The following is a 20,726-nucleotide window of genomic DNA, read 5'->3' on the forward strand; positions in this document are numbered from 1 at the left end:
ACCTTCTTAGATAGCCCCGCTCAGCCCCTCGGTAGCTTGGCACGAACAGCCAGGCTTATATTCAAGGCAAATGTGTAAAGTATTCGCAACCACGCTCACAATAATCCAATGAAGACACCACAAATAGACTCCACATGAGTTTTATAAAACAAGTATAAACTTCATGTAAAAAGATATACGATAAGACCACACGATCTAAAACCAACATTAGAGGTTGTGTAATATTTCTCCTGGCAGGTTGTTAGGCCAGCCTACCCTTGTAAATTCTGGCGATGTCAATGAGCACTTCTAAACATTCTCCTGCACTCCTAATATCATGTCATACAGATCGTAATGCTAGAATCAGGCATTTTTGCAATGTAAAAATACGGTAATGCATAACGTAGCAATCAGACACTCTGCAATGAAAAGAATGCAATGCGTAACGCAACAATCAGGCACTTTGCAAGGTAAAATAATGCAATGCGTAATACAACCACAAGATATGTTGTTCTGCAAAAATAAGGCAATGCGTGTACACTAATCAGGTAATTCGTTATGCAGGAATAATGCAATGCGCAGTACGCTAATCAGGTAGTTTGTTATACAGAAACAAGGCAATGCGTCATACACTAATCAGGTAGTTCATTATGCAGATAAAAATGCCATGCATCATACACTAATCAGGTAGTTCGTTATGCAGGAATAATGCAATGCGTAATACCCTAATCAGGTACTCCGTTATGCAGAAATTATGCAATGTGTAATACGACAGTCAGGTACTCCGTTCTGCAGAAATGGAATACTACGTATTACACTCAGGCCCCGATCACCGGGCCATAGGCGGTCTCTCCGCCTCTCCTTCTGACTTGCAGTCAGTCTCTCACAGTTGTCCCCAACACAGTCCGATGTAATCCCAAAGTGCAGCTTCGCACTCCGGCCCCTGTACTGCCACCCCCTTGGCAATACGGGCCACGATACGAGCCGAAGCAGAGGCTCACGCTGCCAACACGAGAGAGAGGCAGAGAGCATCTGCCTCCGAGTCCGTGCCCCGCCCCAGGAGTCGACACACGTTACCTGGGGGGCGCGAATTCCCTCTCCTCTCTTTGTCCAGGAGCTGGGCCTCCAATGCAGCTTTGTGAAATGGCAACTTCTAAATAATCATGTGCCAAACCAATCGGCCCACCTCTTGAAATATATAAACTACAGGCAAGGGGGGGGGAGTAGTCTATGGCGGTGAGCTCTGGGGCTTGCACTGTCGTCCAGAGATCATAGTCACAGAAAATAAATTTTTAAGGCAGATGTTGGCCCTCTCCCTAGTACTCCTTTATTGCCAATGAGGCTTGATTTGGGACTCAGATCTATAGACGAGGAATTGGGTCTTAAACGTCTAACATTTTGGCGGAGAATTTGGATTACCCCCGAGCTCCAGGACTATAGGAAAGAACTCCTGGAAGTTTTAGGGCTCCCTAATGTGGGGAAACATCCTTGGTTGAGGTATGTGAAAGAGGAATTGGGGAGAATAGGTCTCCCGCTGTTGTGGTCTGACCCATTGACAGCATGCACTAGTGTCTCACGCAAGCATCTGGCTAATTTGTACTATGAAACCAAACTAACTGCTTCTATACAGAGTTCTCAATCTGCTACTTTAATATGAACTTTTACAAGGGTTAAAGATTGTTACTATTTTGAGCATGTTTTAAATGATTTCAGCCCATCTGTAGCGAGAAAACTGTACTTGCAGTGGAGATATGGCACCCTACCTATTAGAGCTTTTACGAGTAAATGGTCCCCGCTCTCTCCAAAAAATTGCCCGGGTTGTGCTGTCGACCAGGAAAATGAACTGCATATACTATTTTTTTGCCCTGTTTATCAAAAGTATAGAAGGTGCTGGATTGTTCCCCTTTGTAAAAATTTGGGGTTTACGCATTGTATGCAAGCTTATCGAATTTTAAAAACAGACTTAACCACTGTAATAGTTTTTGCTGCGTCATCATTTCTGGCAGCTATGTGGAGGAAAAGAAGGCTCTGTGAAAACTTTGCCGGAAACTACATCCTTCCTTTATAGCTTCATAGTTGCCATGAGGAGGTCCTCTAAAGAGTAGACTGTATGGAGGCTTAATGTATCGATTATCATTATTGGCATGTCCCATGGGCGTGGTTATTCTCTTTCTGATGTAATAACTGTTTTATGTATATTTGTAATAATTTTTATTTTTTCTATAATGCTTAAATGTACGACTCTTTTATGACAAATGTCGAAATAAAGAAAGATGATGATGAAATGGCAACGGTAGCTCGGGCCAGCAACTCAGCTCCTCTGGGACTGCCGGTTCGGGCCCCTTCAGTTATGAAGGTCTCAGGCTGCCACAAAGCACACGCACACAGCGTCGCTGAGTCTTCCTTCACTCCGGGTGCATAATCACTGGGCACTCCACACACAGGTCTCAGGCTGCACGAAGGTCACGCGCACAGCATCGCTGAGACTGACTTTACTACGGTGCACATGATAATAAGGCAAATCCCCACGGAGGCCTTACGGTGCACAACGCACCCGCACACAGCGGCGATGAGACTCACATGGATTCTGGTGCACACGATAACAAGGTAAATCCTCACAAAGGTACCACGGTGCACAACGCAACCGCGGCGATGAGACTCACTCGGATTCCGGTGCACACGATCACTGGACAATCCTCACAAAGGGGTTCAGGCTGCACAAAACACATGCATACCGCTTCGTTGATCCTTGCTCGGACTCCAGGTGCTCACGATCACAAGGCAGTTCTTACGAGGGTCTCAGGCTGCAACAAGCACGCACACACAGTGCCGCTGAGACTCTCCTGGAAACCTTTGTGTTCCCTAAGAGGGAGCCAGCTCACCTCAGGCCCTTGGGGATAAGTTACTTCAGGACACAGCAAAGTCCTTCAAGCAGGGATACACAGCAAACTCCCTTTAGCCTTTCCTTGGTTGAAACAACAAACTGCAGGGCAGCCCCAGATGACACAGCAAGGGTCAGACCTATCCTTCAGTCTCTTCAGTTGTTTCTTCCTTGGCAAAGGTCCTCTTGACCATGAAGTAGCTCCAGTCTTGTTCACACTTGATCAAGCCATTCTCCAAAGTTCAGGGGCTTCAGCTCTCATAGTTACACCCCTCAATGGCTTTGAAGTCTTTGTGCTTCAGTGGGCACAGACCCGGGTTCAATCCAGTTCTGGGTGCCTCCCTGCCAGTGACACCTTACTTCCTTTGATTAGTGGGGGGTCTGGATTCTCAATCACTCGGCAGGAGATGAGCCAATTTTTTTATAGCAGCAACCCAGGCCTCTTCACCTCTAGGGGTTTCTCCCCCCCCCTACACTCTAGATGCAGGAGAGCCTGTTGCTGTCTCACCTCCTCCCCGGGTCAAGACAGTCCCCAGATCCTATTGCTTTCAAATCCAGACAGTCAATCCACAGCCAGGCAGAGAGACAAAAATGTCAAAGCACAAAAATGCAGCCACTTCTAAAAGAGTGGCTTCTGAACACACAATGCAAAAACCACCTACATAAAAAGATGTGTTATTACATTGTGAGTTCAGGCATACTAAACTTCACCTTTCCATCTTAAGCCTTTGGGAAGATAGGCTGAAAAACATATTACACAGCCTTCCCAGGACATGACACACACCTTAGTACATGTCCTACCTTTCACATGCACTGTATCCTGTCCAGGGGGTATCCTAGCCCTACTACAGGGGTGTCTGATGTGCCTAGAAAGGGAATGGTAAGGTCTGGCAAGTGAGCGCACTTGACAGAACATGGCAGTTTAACAAACTGCGTGCAGGCCCTGCAAAGGCAGGCCCAAGTCCCCTTTTTAAGGCTACTTGTGTGGGTGGCACAAATAGTGCAGCAGGACCGCTAGTAGCATTTGCATTACCAGCCCTGGCACACATAGTGCACTGTACTAGGGACTTTACTAGTAAAGCAAACATACCAATCATGGACAACCAATGACCATTACTTTATACAGGGAACACTTACACTTTGCCACTGTTTAGCAGTCATCAAAAAACAGAACAAACACCAATGCTGCATTTATCTAAACTAAACTTTAAATAGTGAACTGAATGAAACAGTAATACTGACAACCACTTTTTCCGTTGGATTTAATCCAGAAAATATTTCATTTTTTATATTAATTGCATTTTCAGTTATTGAAACATATTCGTTACAAAAACAAACAAGATATACAACATTACCACAAAAATATCAACATTTTGGCTGAATTTATACAATTAAACACCACTACATATGACCTATACTCAACCAAATAGACGTCTCAGTCATACTATTCATCCATCTCCATACGACAATATACACATTAAAACAATGAAAAACAATCAATTGATGAACAGGCCATCAATAGACAAAACTTGGCATAATTATAAATCACTATACTTTATTGTTTTGAAAAGATTGGCCAAAGGCGGAAAGGTCTACGCGTTTCGAATCCCTTTGTATGCAGGGATTCTCATCAGGACCAACACTTCGCTGTAACAAAACAGAGGAAATGTTTTACTAAAATGACCCCACTCTATTCTATTGTGGCTGCAAGCATATGGCTTAGTTCTTACCTTGTGCTACAAAAAGCCAAAGTTTTCAACGTTGTTATTGCTTCAATCCATAACCTAAACGAAAGAACCAACAGAATGTCACCCCTTCGTGTTTCTAAGGCCAAACCAACACCCTGTTTATCAAACAATGGCCCATCTTACTTGTAAAGTTGTGGTATGCGAGAGCCAGGGACCCAGAAAGTGTTCTCTCCTCGCCTGTTTTCGTATAGCGGCAATCACTTAAGGGCCTTAAAGCCAAAACTAGACTTTCACTTGCTCTAAAGAATAAACAATACTGCCTGTCAGTATGTACCTCCATGGTACAAATGTGTTATGCTGGGCTTTTATAGAGGGATTTTAATCTTACCTCGGATAGTGTGAGCGTGGCGGGTCTAAAGATTTCTTCTCTTAATTATTCTTTATGCAACCGCGGGTAATCCGCAAGAGAGGTTCTGGCTGGCTTGCAGAACAAATCACGGCGTGAATTCAATCTGCGGAAACGAGCGTTACAAAACCGGTCAGATGTGGGCCTACGTGTAAGTCCAAGCATAACAAGGCCAGCGCGGAGTCAAAGAAATCTTACCTCAAAGCGTGTAATCGCTCATGTCTCTTTCCTTCGGTGGCTACCTCCGTATTGGCGCGAGCTGTAAACGGCCATTTCACAGCATTCATTTACGCGTTTCTGACGTATGCGGGCGACTGGACTCCAAGTAGCATGGGAGTTGTAGTTTCAATGCATTTCTTGGATATAACACGATTTAAAAAGATCGAAATTTATGAATTCCATTCAATAAGTGCATGCGTATTCTTATCTTTTGGTTGGGGGAACCATACTTCAAACTGATGAGAGTTGTATACGTTCTGACACGAGCACGCGGCTGAACTACACAACTGATGGGAATAGTAGTTTTCACGATGTCACTGCGTTTTCTTTGTTGAACAAGCTTTATTGATTCAATTTATGCAGACAACACAATTAGCTGGTTCAAAGGTTATAAATCTCAGAGAGTTCATTTAACCCATTAATAGACGTGTTAAATTTGATGATGAGCATGGCTTCTCTTTTGAGTAATTTCTCATCCAAGTCGCCACCTCGCTGATCCGGTTTCACTTTGGAAATTACTGTCCATTTGAGTTCCCTTTCTGTATGATTCTTCAAGTGCCAATGGTTTGGCCGCAGTGTTCTTTATGGTTTGCAGTTTGTGGAGTAGAGACTTGTTAATGCCAGCATAGAGTGCGTTGCCATAGTCGAGTTTGCTGGCGATGAGTGCGTTGGTGACTATTTTGTTCGACTCAGGGGGGATCCATTTGAAGGTCTATCGGAGGATGCGGAGGGTGTTGAAACAGCTGTAGTTGACAGCGTTGACCTGTCGGTTCATGGTGAGTGATGAATCGAGTACGATGAAGAGGTTCTTGGCATGGTCTGAGGGGGTAGGGGGGCTTCAGAGGGCGGTGGGCCACCAGGTGTTGTCCCATGCTGAAGGGGTGGTTTCAAGGACAAGGACTTCTGTCTTTTCGGCGTTGAATTTTATGCAACTGTTGGTCATCCAGGCTGCGACTTCTTGCATTCCTCTTTAGAAGTTGAGTTTGGCGGTGGCGGGGTCTTTGGTGAGGAAAAGGATGAGCTGGGTGTCGTCTGCGTAGGATACGATGTTAAGGCCGTGTTGTCGGACAATGTCTGCGAGGGGGGCCATGTAGATGTTGAAAAGGGTTGGGCTCAGAGATGACCCCTGTGGGACTCTGCAGGTGATCTCCGTGGGGAGGGGGGGGGAAAGAGGAAGTGCGGTAGTCTGATCCTTTGGCTTCTTCCGGTGAGGAACGAGCGGATCCAGTCTAGGGCAGTTCCTTGTATGCCAGTGTCATGTAGTCTAGCGACTAGTGTGTGGTGAGAGACGGTGTCGAAGGCTGCAGAAAGGTCGAGGAGGATGAGGGCTGCGGAGTGGCCTAGGTCTAGGAGGATACGGATGTTGTCTGTGGCGGCGAGTAGTGCAGTCTCAGTGATGTGGTTGGCTCAGAATCCGGATTGGGACACGTCGACGATGGCGTACTCTTTGATTAATAGCATCAGTTCCCCATTGACTGTTTTTTCTGCCACCTTGGCTGCAAAGGGGAGAAGCGAGATTGGCCGGTAGTTTTTGAGGTCGGTGGGGTCAGCCATGGGCTTCTTGAGCAGGGGTCTGACTTATTTAAGCACACTTCCAGTCGTCTGGGATTGTGCTTGTTTTGAAGGTGGTGTTGATGGTGTGTTGCAGTTGAGGGGCACCGGTCTCTGTGGTAGATGTGCGAGGGGCATGGGTCGGTGGGGGCCCCTGAGTGAATTCCTTTCATGGCCGCGACGGTGTCCGTGGTCGTGATCGGTGTCCAGTTGGAGATGGTGGGTTGACTGGCATCTTGGGCAGGTGGGGTGCCAGCTGCGGTGTCTTGTGGGTGGTCGATGAAGTTGTCGTAGTGTGTTCTTATCTTGAGGTGGAAGAAGGTGCAGAGCGTGTCGCAGAGGTCCTGGGACGGGGTGATGTCTGTGGCTTCGCTGCATGGGTTGGTGAATTCCTGAATGACATTGAAGAGTTCCTTGGAGTTGGTGGAGTTGGCGAGGATATTGTTGTGGATTAAGTTCTTTTTAGTTGTTCTGATTAGGTTGTGGTAGTCCGTCATGGCCTCCTTGTAGGTGGAGTAGGCATTGGTCATCTTGGTGTTCCTCCAGTTCTTTTCTAGTCATCTGCAGGTGCGCCTGACTTCTTGGAGGTCGGTCATGAACCAGGTGGCTTTTCTGGGGCGCTGTTTGCCAGGGTTGCATAGCGGGGCGAGCTCGTCAGCGCAGTTGAAGATCCACATGTGTAGTTCTCTGGCTGCAGTGTTTGTGTCGGATGTCCAGGTGTGGTTGTATCAAGCGAGGGTGGAGTTCAGCTGCTCGTCTGTGACTTTGCTCCAGTTCCTTCATGATGGGCGGGGGTGCTGGTTTAGGTGTTTTGTGTTTGTCGACGGTGAAGTGGGCGCAGTGGTGGTTGGTCCAGGGTGGCTGCAGAGTGTGGCTGAAGTTGATGTTTCCTCCTGCGAAGATGGGGTCGAGGATGTGTCCTGCCCTGTGTGTCGGTGGGTTGACGAGTTGGTTGAGTCCGATGTTGGCGACGATGTCCCGGAGGATGGCGGAGTTCGGGTCGCTGGGGTTGTCGAGGTGCAAGTTGAGGTCTCCAATGAGTATGTAGTTCATTGATGCGATGGCATGGGGAGGAATGAAGTCGGTGATGGTGGTGGCGAATGGTGTCCGGGGGGTCTGTAGATGAGTGTTCCCCAGAGTGTGGTGTTTGGGCTGGTGTGGACCTGAAAATGCAGGTGTTCGACGGGGGGGGGGAAGGTTTCGCTGGAGGTGGTGAGGCGAAGGGTGCTTTTGTGGATGATGGGGAGGCCTCCTCCTGGGTGATTGGGGTGGTCCTTCCTCTGTATCTTGTACCCGTCCGGGTTGGCTGTGTTGATGTCGGGGGCGGAGGTGGCGTTGGCCCAGGTCTCTGTGAAGAAGGTGATGTCGGGCGAGAAAGAGTCGAGTAGGTCCCATATTTCCATGGCGTGTTTGTGTACGGCGCATACGTTGAGGATGCACCGGAGGGCGTCGTTGGTGGTGGCAGTGTTGCGGGTTGGGGTGGTGGAGAAGGTCCGACGGCAGCGGCGGCAGGAGAACTGCCCGTGAGTCGTGTGCGGCGAGGCCTGTTGGCAGTCTGTGGGTCTTCCGGGTTTGAGAGCGAGGAGGGTGGTGGGGGCATAGCGATGGAGAATCGTAGGTCCAGGGTCCCTGGCGCTGGTCGCGGTCGGGCATCTACTGTACATAGTTCTACTTTTTAGGTCTCGCCTAGGCAGCGCATGCGCTGTCTCGTCGAGAGATGCTGTATACAGTATAGCGGGGGAAGCTCCGCCCACTTTCCGGCCATAAACTTGATTGGCTTCAATTAATAATTCTGCATTTTGATTGTTTTTTGGCTTCTTAGTCCTGCCTCCTGACTGCCATGGCGTCATTTTTGCTCTTCCGAGGCTATCGGCCCCTTTACTTGTAAAACCATTTTGTTTCCCTGTCTCTAGCGTTCCCTCCCACAGTCTAACTTCTTGTACCACAACCACCCCCTCCCGTTCGTGCCTTCTTTCATGCCAGCACTTCCATTTAAAATGCACTAGGTCTCGGGTAAATCCGAGTCCTGTTGCATTTTCAATGCTTGTGTGTGTGTGATTAGTGGGTCAATCGCACTCTTTGTGTCGCATGCACGCGATGCCTTACATCGTACGCATGCATGACAAAACAGTGGCATTTTCCCAATTCACGGCAAAAGCAGGACGAGGTGAAGCACGGCAGGTTTCACTCCATCCTCCCCACCCACACATCACCCGCCTAACTACACAATGCTTGTTTCTTGGCGTTGCGGCTGTTTTCTTTTCTCCTCTTTAGCGGAGCTCCACTCCCAGAAATACAAAGTACTGCAGGGGTCGGTCGGAAGGAAGCACTCCCGCAGTCCGCGTGTCTCCTCCCCTCTTGCCCTCGTCTTGGGAGCCCCTCTCCAGCTGTTTGTTTATGATCGCAAAGCAGGGCCCACGTTAAGTGCCCTGTTTCCTGCGCCCCATTACCAGGCACCGGGCTGGCCTTGCTCAGGCTCACACAGGGAGTCTGTGGCAGGGCCGCGACAGTAGCACAGTTATGTTCCTATGTTCTCTCCGTTGCACCGATCTGGTCTCTGCAAGGAGTTTATGTTAATGCAGCTTTGTTCTCCATTCGACGTGACTGTTCCCAGGGCGGGCCTGTTTATTTTACGGGGACTGTATTTGTTTCCACTGGGTATCTCCCTTTTCAGATCCCCGTGTCGTGTGCCAGCAGCATCTAATTGCAGACAAACGTACTTACACGAGCGATGCCCAAAAAACGCTTTACATGTGCAAATTCAGAAAGAAAATAAGTCGAGCCAGCAAAGAGTGTTTGCGCTGTGAGGTTATCAAGGAGACCAGGGCCAAACTCCAGATGAACAGTGCGTGCTAAACAAGAAAACAACGAGGCAAACTTTATTTTAAAATAGCCGAGAGGAAATGGGCCAGACAGACCGGCCTGCCTATTGTGGTGCACTTAGTGGGTACATGCCAAGCACTGATGAGCACAGATGGCATTTAAGAGAGAAGCCGAAAAGAACAAGTTTACTCAAACATCTATTTGGCGCTGAGCAAGACCAGTGAGTCCCTGCCGCTTTCTAAGCATTTATCTATTCATCCATGTATTCACTCTTCCACCTAGCCATACTTTATCCCCTCCGTCTTTTCACGCATCCATCCATTCATCCTTCCATCTTTTCACCCAACCATCCATCCACCATTCATTCCTGATCTGTCTTCCCACGATTTCAAATCCGGAAGCGCAAACTACACCCTCTTACTGAGGTCAGTATATTGGGTACGAGTAACATCTTATTTACAGTGCCCAAAGGAGCCAAAATTGTCATATAAAGCACTATATCACAACAAATTATTGTCTTCAAATGGTGGATTGGCGATTACATTTTGAATGTCTCAGCCCTTCTAGGGCATCTGGTCTGTTATTTATTTACTTTGGCAGAATCAGAACTTCTAAGCAGAGGTGGTGTACTTTTACTAGTGCAATACTGATAGCTGTTTCAAGTCTCAGCAAAGATGCTCATATTTGAATGAGCGTGGAATGTTCATTCCTTGTAAACTTTAGCACCTGTTGATGTGTTATGGTACTGTGTTCACATGACAGCTGACTGCAAGCTTCTCTCATGACATATCAGTTGCAGTTCAGGTAGCAGCCATACAAGCTTCTCCGACATACACAAAGCTGCCTGAGCTCACTGTGTCGTAACGAAGCATGCTACTCAATGTATTGTACCTGCTTTGTGTATGTCGGAGAAGCTTGCACGGCTGCTACCTGAGCTGCAACTGATCTGTCATGAGAGAGGCATGCTGTATACATGTTGAAGAACAGTAGATGTTTCAGCACCCAGGCTAAGGTGCTGCATAGCTAGATACATATAAGGACCCGAAGGCGAAACCGTTTGCATTGCACATGCTTGTTTGTATAGCTTCCAAGACCCAGATATCCCAACACCTAGATACCTTTCTACCTCCTAGTGTTAAATGGCCAATAAATACCCACAATCCCCAGTACATTCCTCTTTAACCTCTATACCCCCAGCCATAGGAGAGTCACTGTCCTGGACGGTTTGCCCTTTAGACCTTCAGTGTTTTATAGACTCAGATAGCATCTGAGTTGGCACATAGCTTGGAATTATTTGCTGCCAAAGATGCCAAATGCCACTAGACTTTCGTTTTGCGTTGGATAAATCACTTCAGCATATGAGACATTCACCTAAAAACACGTAGTTAAAGCGCAGTTAGAAATTCAAACTAAAATGTGCAATGTATGGTAGGATCACAATCCATAGCTCGCACAACAGCCATACAAACCGTAACTCGCACACCAAATACAAGGTTCATGACGTCACCCTATACAAATCAAAGCTCTGCTATCAAGACCGACCCTGCAGTGGGCTCTGATTGTAATTACAATGTCCAGCTTTGTGGAATAGACCGTTCATTAAACAAAAGACAGTGATTAGGCTCACAGACCATTGAAGCTACTCACAATGGCCTCCGATTGTCAGCTTTCATACATATAGAATTCTGATTAAATAATACACGCAGGTTATGGGTTATTTCTGAAGCTACTACCAGAAACAAGAGCTAACAGTATAACTTGAGTAGAATGTTATGGTTTTATTTACCTTTCACAGCAAGATTGTCAATTAAAGAATGAAATATGAAACGCAGAGATTTTTTTAATCTTTTGTTTACTAATTACACAATGTTGGTAATGGCGTAGACCTGCAAAGACTGTCATCATGATGCATTTTCTCTAAAATATGTCAAATATTTCATTTGTCCTTTTAAATTAGGAGTTTTTATAACGTTACAGTTTCCCCTACGAAAGCACTCGCACTTGTAATATATTCATCTATCAACCCCCCCCCCCCCCCCCCCCCCCCCAGGAAAAAAACATTTATACTTACCCCTTCCGCAAAATCAAAAAGGGGAACAGCACTGGACTGCCAGGCTGAAATTACTATTTTATCACCACTGCAAGCCGCACTGGCCAGAAAGTCATCTGGATTGCAAGTTATGGAAGACAACGCATGACATTTTCCATAGACCATGACAGTAATTGAAATAGTAACATTTGTACCATCATTTTTTTATAGTGCTTGGTTTGACCCATTGATGGTGTACACAGCTTGTGGTGCACAGCAAAGTTAAATTCCAGTCATATGCAAGTTCAGCTCTAAATTGTATAAAACCCAAAAAGTCTTTATTTTCCATCGGTGATAGCAAAAGACAGCCAAAGCATTTTGTTCACTGCACGTGAACTTCATCAGGGCAAGTAGAATTGTGCATTGGTCAGAAGTGGTATTCAGTTTCTTAATTTCACCCGTTGCGACCCCGGTCCTTCAATTGCATTATATCCTCATATCTCCTGCTGATATGAATAATTCAGTCAGATTGGGCTATTATGCCTCCATCGGTGACACGTTAATACATGTCATTCACTGGTCTGCTCTCGTGGCACACAGCTGTGCGTCTTGCAATTAGTTTGTAAAGAAATAAAATGTTTACCTGTTACCAATGAAGCACTTCCCAAGATGAAGTGTCTAGGGTTAATGCTTTAGCTATTCATACTGCTAAAAAAAGCTGCTTTGTACCCAAATTCTGGTGTAAGACTGCATATTTCTCAAAGTACCGAAACTCACAAACCAACGCAAACACATTTGTCTGAATTGTGGGTTTCTGCACCGGAGGCTATTTCTCTTTCCCAATCTCGCCTGATGGTACAATGGTATCATGCAGATCAGCAGATATACCATAATACGTGCTGCAAGTACTTCCATGTTTGCTCCATTTTTCCCTTCTGTTGCCCAACAGTATTGCTATTCCTGTGAAACCAGCCAAGCACATAACATTTGAAAAGGGATACAAATCACCCGTGCTGCCCACCCACTTCAGTCACTAAAAGATGGATGTTATCCAATTGCATAAATGCTGTTAATTTTCTTATGTTGAAGTAATAGTCAGTATGCTTTCAAGCTGGATTAATGCGTCTCCGTGTCCTGTGCAGATGATACTACAGTGGCAAACAGACCATCAGAGATTTTATGGCGGGGTTTGGGTTCCCTCTTCGTCTATCCAGTGACAGGCGCTCAGATTTATTTTCTCTGTAGTTCAGGAGCTATGTAATGCTTTCATTCTGAATATCACCTTTGACCCTCAGGGAAAGTTTGTTCTTCATGGTACAGTTAAAAGACTAAACTAGCAAAAACATGTTCTGAAACCCTAACCCAGGAAACAAGTCTATATGAAATCGTTATGGGGCGGACCATGATATTTCTTTCACACCCTCCGGTGTCTCAAGTCTAACTTGACCTAAATGGTCTAGTTCTTCAAGACTGCAAGAATCGTATTTTCTGTTTCAACAGTTTCCATTCGTGGGTCAGAGCTGCATTACCTGTTTGTCCAACAGAGACTTGTCACGATTGGCACCACGCAACTGAAGCTGCCTCCAAGTCCATGAAAGTCCAGCCAGGGTCCTTGCAAGCAACCACACATGGCTGCATAGTCAAACCTCGCTTTCGCCTCTGCATCTGTGAACCAAGTTCCCCTTTGCATCCTTCTCCAGGTACGAATGTGGACTTCTCACCAACCTGAGAAGAAATTCTCCTTGCCAACCCTACTCAATCTTGCCCACATGGGAATGCAGCCTCGCCTTGCCGCCAACACCAACTCCAGCCGAGGTAGTTAGAAGCCTCCCAGCTACTTGGCACCTCAGTGAGTCTAGTAGGTCTTTTTTGCTATGAGCCTTACCATCTGATGCACGGTGTGGTTCTATTTAGAAGGGCTGGGTTGCAGATGCACCTTGCCTATGGCCTACCCCCAGAATCCTATTTCTTCATTCAGTGAGAACACCTTCTTGAATCTTTCAGAGCAAAACCGACGGAACCTTAAGATTTCCTCTTGTTGGGATTTGCACCCGGTTGCCTACAGAGGCTCAAGGGGGATTGCCAACGGTCCCCATTCCCTAGAACCAAGAAGGGTTGTGCATTAAACGGCACCCGCAAGGGCAATTCCCTAAACTGTTTGAAAAGGCTACTATTCCCATACCATAATAGTCAAATATTGGCACCGCCCAGATCAGACATTAGGACCCTCACTATTTACCTTGCTGATATAGCCTACATGCAAGTTTGTTAATTTCGAAATGGTAGTCTTTATGTGGGCTACAGTGACTGTAGTATTTTTCTTGAAGCAAAGGATGATTCTCAACTGGATGAGCATCGTTTGGAATTTCCTTCAGGAGTCCTTTAATACCACTGGGGCTCCAGAACAAAACCTGCTCCCAAAGTCTGTGGTAAGTGAGCCTATATATCACCGCCTAAGGACTGATTACATCATACTCCTATCCAGATCCCCTATTGAAAGACAGTACGTAACACTTTTGGTTTCTTCAATCATATTCTCTATGTATACGACAGGACTAACCATTTATGAAGTCCAGGCTATGGCCAAAGTCGTTAAGGTGAATACCTGATCACTTAGAAGCCCAGAAAACAATTCTCTTAGAAAACAGAACTCCACTAGATTTTGTCTTGGCGACTAAATGTGGAGTTCGTGCCTTGTAGGATCAGAATGCTGCTCACCTACACCAGATCTTTCAATGGTCATACATGATCAGATCATTCCCATCCGTAATAGTGTTGAGGAACTGCAGAAAACTTGTGATGGATTTAATCTTGATGGGTAGAGTATTTGGCCCTGGTTATAAGATACATTTGGAGTTTTGGGATGACAATTAGCAAAATATTACTAGCTATCTTTGATGTACTTTTACTGCTTACATCCTAATGAAAGTCCGTAAATGCTCCATTCATCACCAGGCCAAAATAAAGCCTCTTCTAGCTCCTTCCCTCTCACATCACCTGAAGGCAATGATGGTGCTCATTAAACTTCTGAGTATGGGTGTTTCCAAGATCTTTATGATGAAGTGTCCCATGAAATAAGCAGACGTGTGGAGATTATTTTAACCTAAGTGTCGCACAAAAGACTGTGCCAAGGGAAGGCATAGCGAGAGTTTTTCTGATCTGCTTTAGCACTAATTGCTACTGTTAACCGTGGCACCAAGCTTTGCCGCTTCTGACTTTTAAAGCCTCACTTTCATACTGGGCAATAGTAAGCGAGGATTCTCGCGTAGCTGGCTGAGTGCCGAGAAGTTTAGGTTTTGGTATCATCTTGAAGATCGAATGTGCTGGATTCTTTCACACCAACAGTACCATCTTTGTTTCAGTTACAACCACTTGATCTCCATTGGAACACTGTGTATAAAAACCTATAAATGTGTTGATGAACGTATGCACATCAGCATTTTATCCTCAGCGGGTGAGGGGGGGGCTTCTATCCCCCAACTCTGTGATCCATAGACTTTGCTTTTTCTTTTTAATTAATTTGCTCCTAATTCAAGTAAGTATGTGAACAGATATTCATCAACAGAGCTGAAACAGCTACGAGATCAGAGTGCAGGGATGTCAAAATGACCTTTGGAACTGGTGCAGCGTGACATGCAAGTTGTCCCCAGGCATGCAGTCCCCATGCACACCATGTGTAATAATTCAGTCACACAGCAATCACTCATGTCCAATAGAAGGATACCAGTTAAGATAGACTATTGAAATTTACGAAAGGGTCAGTAAATACCGCTACCATTTAAAAGGGCTGCATCCCTGCAAACCAAAACATCTTGGAACATCAGTCGCCTGAAAGCTTTATATGAGGGGTAACAACAACCCTACATTATAGTTGGGGGATACTGAGTGTACCCCCTGATCCAGCAGAGGCTAGCAGTCCGCAAGGGGAGCCAACATAAGTATACGTGGTGCATCACCCTGTAGTCTTTTTTTAACATACGTCTTTATTACATTTTGCATTGAAAACAATATGCAACATTGTATAAATACCAATCGTCAACCATACAGACATATTGCGCAATCAGATCATGACACAACAAAACAAAGGTAGCGAACTCCTACTTATGCAATTTAAGTGCTATAATGAGTCACCCCAGTAACCTCAGACACAAAGCCTCCAGACCCTCACGATTACAATTACCCCTCCGATTACTGACAGGTTACCACTTTTAAGTGTACAAGGCACTCCGCATCCACCAGGCATCCCCACATGAAATACCACCCTCTCCTTCTGAGACTAGAGGGGGGTCTAGCATTCCTTGATAAACATAGGTTCACCCCTCATCATGGCATCCAGTGATATTCTGTATATACCTACAGGCGTACTGCCATCTGGTTTTGGATATATATATCGCCAGTAGGTAGATATAGTTAGGACCTATTTTCCATAGGAAATCCGCAACATTCTATTTGGAATAACGTTGGCGCCGATTGACGAATCTTCGCGAAATTTTCCAAACTTTTGGCCAGCTCCGGTCCGCTCCTCTCCTGAAAATTTCACGGTGATACGTCAAGCGGGGGCCGAGAAAAAAGGGGGGTACCAAAACACGTTTTCCCCATGCATTTTCCCATAGGACCTGTTGACGCAGCTACAGCCTGAACTGCTGAACGGAATTACACCAAATTTGGCAAAGAGGTAGTCCTCAGTTCAGACTCGTGCCTTTTGCTTAAATGGTGTAAATCCGTTCAGTAGTTCAGGAGTTAAAGAGATAGATATATCTATGGCCTCAGAGGATCCGCGCACCCTCCCCGCACCCAGAGCGCAGCCTGCCGTGCACGAGCTGTATTCTAATTGGCGGTCAACACTCCAGATCAGGAAGTGTTGGCAGCCATCTTGTGCCTCGGTAGAACCGAGGCAGGCACAAGAAACCTATAAAACAAACGCGAAAAATGCAACAAGGGGGCAGGGTAGAAACACCCTGACCCCCTAGGCCTGCTCAGGGGGTCCCACAAGGACCCCCAGGGCCAAAAAAAGTACTTAAAAAAAATAAAGAAAGAAAATCGGCGAGATTCGCATACCCAGCGCGAATTTCAGGCGAAAAAAAAAAGAAGCTCCCACGCTTCTTTGATAATTGTCCCCCGGGGGGGCCAAATCCCGGGGGCAGTAATAAAAAAAAGTGTGGGGGGTCCCAATCCCACCCACACTGCCCCGGGGACCGCCACCCCCCGGGGCTCAGAGGTACTATATGCGGGGGGGCTCACGGCCCCCCCGCAGCCCCGGGGACCACCACCCCCCGGGGCTTATAGAAAATGGGTCAGGGGGCTCGCAGCCCTCCCAGCCCCGGGGACCGCCACCCCCCGGGGCTTAAAATTATTTGGGATGGGGGCTCTCAGGCCCCCCCAGCCCCGGGGACCACCACCCCCCGGGGCAACTTGTCCATGTGGGAGGGGGGGGCACGCGGCCGCCCTCCTGGAGCCTTGAATAGGCCCTGGGGACCACCACCCCCCAGGGCCGGCTCCTGCAGTGTCCTGGGGTGCCCACCCCAGGGACACTGTAGTTTGCAATGACAGGGCTGGAGCCTCGCGGCTCCCACCCTGTCATTGCAAACTGCTTTGCTTCATTGAAGCGAGAGCAGGGAAACCTGCTCTCGCTTCAATGAAGCAAAGCGGATTGCTTTTCCACATGGGGAGCGCATGTTAGCTGCTCCCCATGTGGAAAAGCAATGCCGGCTGCCTCAGGACGCGGGGAGCCGGCTGGGACCGTGGGGGGATTGGGGACCCCCCCACGGCCCCCAACAGAGGCCAGGCCCCGGGGGGATGGGGTCCCGCTCCCCAATTAAAAAAATAAATAAATAAACAATGGCCGGACCCGGGGGATGGGGTCCCCAGGGCCTTAAAGTGGCCAGAGGAGGGGGGCTACGCAGCCCCCCCCTCCATAATTTTTTATTTTTTTTTAAAAGGGCCATGCCCTGGGGGGTGGGGTTCCCGGGGCAAATTATGACCTCGGGAGGGGGGCCACGCAACCCCCTTCCCGATTTTATTTTTTTTTATAATCAAAAATTGGGGGCAGGCCCTGGGGGATGGGGTCCCCAGGGCCAAAAAAATGGAAAAAGAAGGGGGGGCTACACAGCCCCCCTTCTAAAAAAAAAAGAATAGACCGGGATTGTGTCGGAGGCCACGCCCCCTCCTTACACCACTCTGCAAACGCGCCAGGGGGGCGCGTTTGCAGAGGGGGAACAAATTCCCCTTGAATACTGGGGGTCCCTGGGGGCCAACTAGCCCACCAGGAACCTCCAGTATGCGCCAGGGGGCTGCGTTGCAGAATGGTGTAATGAGGCCACACCCCTTTTTACACCTCTCAGCAACGCAGCTCTGTGGCGCTTACTGGAGGTACCTGGTGGCCTAGTTGGCCGCTAGGGAACCTCAGGATTCAAGGGGACTTAATCCCCCAACTTAAAACGCACCACGGGGCGCATTTGCACAGTGGTGAAGGTAGGGGGTGGGGCCTGAGGTGATGTGTGCAAACACGCCCTGTGCCGCGTTTTAAGTTGGGGAATTCATTCCTCTTAAATCGAGAGGTCCCCTGGGGGCCAACTAGCCCACCAGGTACCTCCAGAAAGTGCCACGGAGCTGCGTTGCAGAGTGTTGTAAAGAGGGGCGTGGCCTCTGAACACCTCTCTACAACGCAGCTCCCTGGCGCATACTGGAGGTACCTGGTGGGCAAGTTGGCCAGCTGGGGACCTTTAGGATTTAATGGGACTTAATCCCCCAACTTAAAAAACACGCCACAGGGCGCGTTTGCACAGTGGTGAAGGTAGGGGGCGGGGCCTGAGGTGATGTGTGCAAACACGCCCTGTGGCGCGTTTTAACCCCTTCTGTGCCCATGACGAGATGGTCTCGTCATGGAGCACAGTCGCGCTGTGCCCATGACGAGACCATCTCGTCATGACACCCACCCACGGGGGCAGCGCTGGCGCTCCCCCCGTGAGTGGTCGATCTTTTTTTTTTTTTTTACTGGGAAGGCAGGGGAAGACCTTCCCCTGCCTCCCCCCGCGTCATCTATGACGTCAGCGCGCGAGCCGCGCTGATGTCATTGGAGGTTTCCCATTTGCTCTCCGTGGCGCAGGAAGCTATTTGCTTCCTGCGCCACGGAGAGTAAAGGTGAGTTTTGGGGCTGGGGAGGGGGGATTTTTGCATCGGTGGGTTTGGGTTAGGGTGGGGGCACTATGGAAGGCCCAGGCATGCCAGAGGCTCGGCTTCGTTCGTGTGTGCCTGTTGTTGCTTCCCTGCGAAATGGATTCAAATTTGAAAAACGCTCGTCTTTCTAGTTGCTTCCCTGTGAAATGGATCCAAAGATGCCGAGAAATGCCCTTCTTTGTAATTTTTCAAATCCAAAGTGCAGCAGCATGATTTTTGCATCGGTGGGTTTGGGTTAGGGTGGGGGCACTTTTGTATGCCCAGGCATGCCACGAGGCTCGGCTTCGTTCCTGTGTGCCTGTTGTTGTTACCCTGTGAAATGGATCCAAATTTGAAAAACGCTTGTCTTTCTAGTTGCTTCCCTGCGAAATGTATCCAAAAATGCAGAGAAATGCCCTTCTTTGTAATTTTTCAAATCCAAAGTGCAGCAGCATGATTTTTGCATCGGTGGGTTTGGGTTAGGGTGGGGGCACTATGGAAGGCCCAGGCATGCCAGAGGCTCGGCTTCGTTCGTGTGTGCCTGTTGTTGCTTCCCTGCGAAATGGGTTCAAATTTGAAAAAACGCTCGTCTTGCTAGTTGCTTCCCTGTGAAATCGATCCACAAATGCAGAGAAATGCCCTTCTTTTTTTCAAATCCAAAGTGCAGCAGCATGTAGAGAAATAGAATTTCTTATATGAGAATAATAGCAAGACAGAGGGGTTGCTAAGTGTCCAGATTGTTTTTTTTTACATCCAAATACACCAGCATCACTTTACAGAGTTTGCCAGTGAAGTGCTACTTTCATTTTCTCGTCTTTCTTTGAAGAGCATTGTTGTTTCCAGGTTGGGAGAGTGTACCATTCCTGGAGGTACTGCAATACCTGGTTGATGGGTGGATTGGAAAACACAATGTGTACCATGGCTCTGTGTTTATGGATGTGGTCTTTTTATACCATACTGCTTACGTTTTGTAAGGGTGTAAGCAATGGACAGTGAAACGGTTCCCTTCAGGGCCCTCTAGTCATGTCCATAACTTTTCAGGTGAAACCACTCGCTGATTTCTGAATAGTTAGTGAGAGATCGTTTAGGTAACCATGTTGTTTCTGCTTACATTTCACATGCTTTGCATTCCCTATGAGTGGTTGCTTTTTTTTTTTTTTTTTTTAGGCAGCATATTACTCTTATCAAGTGCATAATTTGAATTGAGCCACATCCAAGTGTTTATAGCGGGCACAATTAGGTTACAGCTGAAGGCAGTGCGAGTTTCAGTGGGCAAGTATGGTGTTCAGTGGAGATGTGGCACTATGGCCAGAGCTGTGGAATTTGGAACTGGGGAACCGGGTTCCGCATTCATGACCAGTCCACCACACCACTGTACTGAAGGAGCACATTCCCATGCTAGACCGTAGAAGGCCCCACTAGACCTTAGAAGGCTTGATGTCTTAGCACAAGCAGGTGTACCCTAGTGGTGTCAATTGTGGGTTAACCTTGAAGGCCTGTCCACCACAATCCATACTGAAGTCCATCTCAAATTTCCCACCTCCCAGTGTTCCCCTGGGTCTACCAGTAAAAATGGTGCCTCACTTGTGTGGGAGGCCCAAGTACCCGCGACAGGCAAGGGCCCAAAACGTAGTGATGCGACACCAAAATTGCCCATCTCAAAACCACCTGGCTTTGCAAGGGGGGTCACCTGTGTTTTTGGCCCGGTGCTCGGCGGCCATCTAGGGAAACCTACCAAACCCATACATTTCTGAAAACTAGACACCCGGGGGCTTCCAGGGAGGTATGGCTTGCGTGGATCCCCCAACGTTTCCTTACCCAGAATCCCCTGCAAACCTCAATTTTAGCTGAAAAAAAATCACTTTTTTCACACATTTTTGTGTGGGAAAGTTGTGGCATCACCGGGCTCACTCAAATTTCCCACCTCCCAGCGTTCCCCTGGGTCTCCCGGTAAAAATGGTGCCTCACTTGTGTGGGAGGCCCAAGTACCCGCGA

The 20,726-nt window shown here is 47.6% G+C and overlaps 1 protein-coding gene across 5 annotated transcripts in view; it reads right to left on the reverse strand.

Annotated features, from left to right (window-relative positions):
• LOC146855888 (protein NEDD1-like) overlaps nt 1-20,726 on the reverse strand; it is a 544,173-nt gene that overhangs the window by 410,613 nt on the left and 112,834 nt on the right. For all 5 annotated transcript variants that reach the window (XM_085650677.1, XM_085650673.1, XM_085650675.1 and 2 more), the window contains exon 3: nt 11,619-11,713. In XM_085650677.1, the coding sequence (XP_085506803.1) occupies nt 11,619-11,713 (95 nt within the window). The remainder of the gene's footprint in view (nt 1-11,618; nt 11,714-20,726) is intronic.

This window comes from Triturus cristatus, chromosome 4_1 (genome assembly GCF_964204655.1).
Source record: "Triturus cristatus chromosome 4_1, aTriCri1.1, whole genome shotgun sequence".
In the NCBI taxonomy this organism is placed as follows: domain Eukaryota; kingdom Metazoa; phylum Chordata; class Amphibia; order Caudata; family Salamandridae; genus Triturus; species Triturus cristatus.